This window comes from Coregonus clupeaformis, chromosome 30, assembly GCF_020615455.1.
Source record: "Coregonus clupeaformis isolate EN_2021a chromosome 30, ASM2061545v1, whole genome shotgun sequence".
Lineage (NCBI taxonomy): Eukaryota > Metazoa > Chordata > Actinopteri > Salmoniformes > Salmonidae > Coregonus > Coregonus clupeaformis.
Genome location: NC_059221.1, coordinates 14,761,863 through 14,765,507, shown reverse-complemented (window position 1 = coordinate 14,765,507; position 3,645 = coordinate 14,761,863). Strand labels below are relative to the sequence as shown.

At 40.5% G+C, this 3,645-nt stretch overlaps 1 protein-coding gene across 2 annotated transcripts; it reads right to left on the bottom strand.

Annotated features, from left to right (window-relative positions):
- Positions 1–3,162, bottom strand: LOC121545835 (homeobox protein Hox-C11a-like). 2 transcript variants are annotated; one of them, XM_041856692.2, is made up of 2 exons: positions 2,389–3,162; positions 1–1,063 (listed from the first exon to the last, which is right to left on the bottom strand). In XM_041856692.2, the coding sequence occupies exons 1-2, from the start codon at positions 3,077–3,079 to the stop codon at positions 831–833; spliced, it is 924 nt and encodes a 307-aa protein (XP_041712626.1). In that variant the 5' UTR covers positions 3,080–3,162; the 3' UTR covers positions 1–830. The 2 variants fall into 2 exon arrangements, with proteins under 2 accessions (XP_041712626.1, XP_041712627.1); XM_041856693.2 differs by having other exon boundaries at positions 897–1,063; positions 2,385–3,162.
- Positions 3,163–3,645: the final 483 nt, after the last annotated feature.

Sequence of the window (3,645 nt, the reverse complement as noted above, 5' to 3'; positions counted from 1 at the left end):
GTCTGTTTATTTAATAGGTATCTTTTAATAGGTATGATACACAGGCACAACTCCATAGTTTCCTCCTCTTTCATAAAGATACGCCAAGGATAAAGCAAATAATTTAAAGGAGTGTTAACATTAAAGTTTTTAAAGTACACAGCTTGGGCGGTGTAAAGAAAATAGCAGCAGGGAAAGGGGGAGGGAAATTGAAAACGAAATCATATTTACAGTCACGAATGCACATAGTTGCATAGTCGGTACAAGGAAAACATTATTACAGATTGTACACGTCACAGTTCTCGATGGCAAAATTGACACCTGTAAATTTATTATTTTGTGTTGAATATTCTGGTCGAAAAGAGAATCGTGGTTTTATGGTAGGCTACAAATACACCAACCAGAGGAAAAGGAAACGTTTAAATGTCCAATATAGGCCTATCATGGATTCCGAATTGTGTTGTAACATTTAATACTATTCAACTAATAATAATTGTGAAATGCACAATTGAATAAACACAATTAAAGATTCGTGGGAAATACACGGAAATCCATGTGAACTCGACAACAGCATAGAAATGATTATTCTATATAATCACCTGTATATATGAATAGAAATTATCCTGCGAATGAAGGCTACAGGAAAATATCGCCTTATTAGCATACATACAGCAACCCCAAATGTTAGAAATAGAAATAACCTCATCTTAACATTTAGTTGCTCAACATTGCTGCTGATCTGTTTTTTTTAATTAACTTGAAATTTGTTTATTACTGGTGATAAGAATTCACTGAGAAAAGAGTGTCATTGATCTTTGACTATAATCATTATGCTTTTACACTCCACATGCTCACAATAGGGGGTTTCCAGAAAAGTATTGCAAACGATCTCTGCTTAATTTCTTTTCTTTCATTCTTCGATTCTGAAACCAGATTTTAACCTGTCGGTCAGTGAGGTTCAGCATCCGGGAAAGCTGCATCCGTTTCTCTTTGTTGATGTAAACGTTAAAGAAGAACTCCCGCTCCAATTCTCGGATCTGACATTTGGAGTATGGACACCTCTTCTTCCTTGTGCGAGGAGTACCTGGGGCAATCAATCAGAAAGGACATGATCAGTGAAAGTTCCATGGGATTGTTTGCTATTTACGTACAGATATTCACATGAAGTTAAAGTAGCCACCCACACATATTCACATCAACATAAAGTATATAGCCTCTCTATGTGAATACACTATTCAGGAATTTCGAGAAGCATCAATTTGATCATACCAATTCTGTCAACATCCAACACTGCACGTAACACATCAGACACATCAGTCATAAAGACTGTTAAATTATCACAAGCGCTTGGAGAGCAAAGCATATCAAGTTACAGCCTTTAAGTATGTGTTTATCTCTTACAAATATACAATAACAAAATGTATACGGCTGCAGTTTGCGTTACATTCCCATGGAACTTAACTATCAATGTCCACACTCCTTCATGGCTGTTTGAAATGCATATGTTTATATTTGATGTGAATCCTCTCGTAAAGCTAAAATGGCTTTCGGATCTGAGCCACACTACGTCACAGTGGTGGTCAAAACCTCATGAAAAAGATAAAGTACAACGACACAAAACATATCTGCAGCTATGCCCTGATTGGGCTACATTAGGCTACACAAAGAGTGGGCCTGTGTGTTTGAGTTAGAGATTGTGTGTGTGTGTGTGTGTGTGTGTGTGTGTGTCAATCACTGCAGATTCAGGCATAAATATCTCAGGGCTAACCGAATGGAAAGGTGTCTCACTTGGACAGAATGTGTTTGGTTTAATACTGCAGTACAAAGCTTCAATCCAGGACACAAACTCACACTGGAGTCTCTACGACCTGATTACATTTGTATTTTGTATCCTTCTCTCTTTCGTTGCAAGGAAACCACCATAACACAATGCTATTGCTATCCTCGACATTTGCCCAGATACATAGAGATAGATGGATACTTATGAAGCCTGCCTCTAAGTGTACAAGGCTAACAATCTCACAGCATGTCCTTTAGAGTTATAGTTTGCGTGCAAGCTGCTAAAATAGAATTCACAGGATGCCAAAAGCAATGTTTTGCCCAATTGGTTTTTACTCACGACAGCCCAACGCGAAAATCCCTTAAAATGCCCAACGCAAGTTCATGATCAAAGTTAGCATTTGTCACAATAGCGCGCTCTTAAAATTTCACAGACTCCACGATGGAAGCGTCTGTGTATAACATCTTTTTTTTTCAAAGCGCTTTCCCATCGTAAAAATTATTCTCATTGGAAGAAAGAGCTTTGTAGGTTATAATAAAATCCTTTGAATGCTTATAAAACTCCACATAAAATCTGACCGACAAAACACCGGGCTAGTCCCTTTCCCCATTTACAGCTTCTGTACCTACTCGAGTGGCTGTTCTTGCTGGCGCTGCGGTCCTTGGTGGCTGAAGAAGTACACGAGCCCGAATTTGTATGTTCTTCCTCATCCTCTGTGTCCTTGTCTTGGTCTGGGACTCCCGGTAGAGCCGCTGGCTGCTGGGACTTTGTTTCCAGCTTTCTAGCCTCGCTCTTTTGTAAACAAGTATCTGCGGACTGATTGTCCGTGCCGCAGTATGCAGTCTCAAAAAAGCGGTCGAAACCTTGAGGGAGGACGCTGTTTTTCCCCACTCCGTGGTAGAACCCTGTGGAGGGATGGTTGGAGCTGGGATGGTGGTTATGGTGGCTGTACACATTCTCGTTCGTTTTCATAAGCATTTCTGTCATGGTGGATGGCGGAAGACAGTCCCTGTGCACCAGTTCCTCTCCAGAGTATAATGATGCATAATTGCTTCTATGGTGCCATTTACTAGAAGGGTCCAATCCATAGGAAACTTCCCGTACCGACTGCACTTGAGACAGATTTGTGGAATATGGGTAGGTTATCTGCCGCGACGAGGCCTGTGGAAGAAACGAAGAGACGGCAGAAAATTCGGGGACGTAGTAGGTGCAGCTGGGGAGGTAGATGTTAGAGGCGCAGCCCGTTCTGTCCCCAAACTCGGATGTCCGGTCTTTGCGCGTCTGGGAGCAGAAGTTTCCCAGATTCACCGAGTTAAACATCTTTCCCCGTACTCCGTACGATAGATAGATGTTTTGGATTCGAGCTGTAGAAGGGGTAAATTTAGGAAGGCGAGATGACGCGCGATCCGTCTAAGTCGCCCGGAGACACGTGATCGAAAGTAGATATTGTCATATATCAATGTGGAACACTTGGATGTGTAGGAGTGGTTCACTTAGGTAAGATCTAGGAGGTTCAACTATTAATTTTCAAAACACCGCAGGAGCACTAAGAAAACCAGTAACATATTCCTGTTTGTTGACTTAGGTTATGGCAATTATAAAGAGAAGCATTAGGGGGCTATTTATGTATAGGATATAGCAGACTAAACTTGATTTTGAATTCTACAGGTAAGACTTCACTATTAGGCCTACTATGATTATGATTATTAGTATTGTTATAACTACCACTATAGTATAGCTACTACATGAAACATTAGCATATTGTACAATAGCCTATACTGGTATACAGCGGAATATAGACACTTTTCTCTCATACATTGTAATATATGACTAACCACTACCAGCCGTACTGACAAAATGTACCGAGATCACTGCGAGGTTAAGAC

Bases quoted from the DNA above. Each gene is read 5' to 3' on its own strand.
- LOC121545835 (XM_041856692.2), bottom strand. From the start codon at position 3,079: ATGTTTAACTCGGTGAATCTGGGAAACTTCTGCTCCCAGACGCGCAAA. The intron at 1,064-2,388 runs GTAGGTACAGAA...TGATTGCCCCAG, and splicing joins CAGCAAGAACAGCCACTCGA to GTACTCCTCGCACAAGGAAG.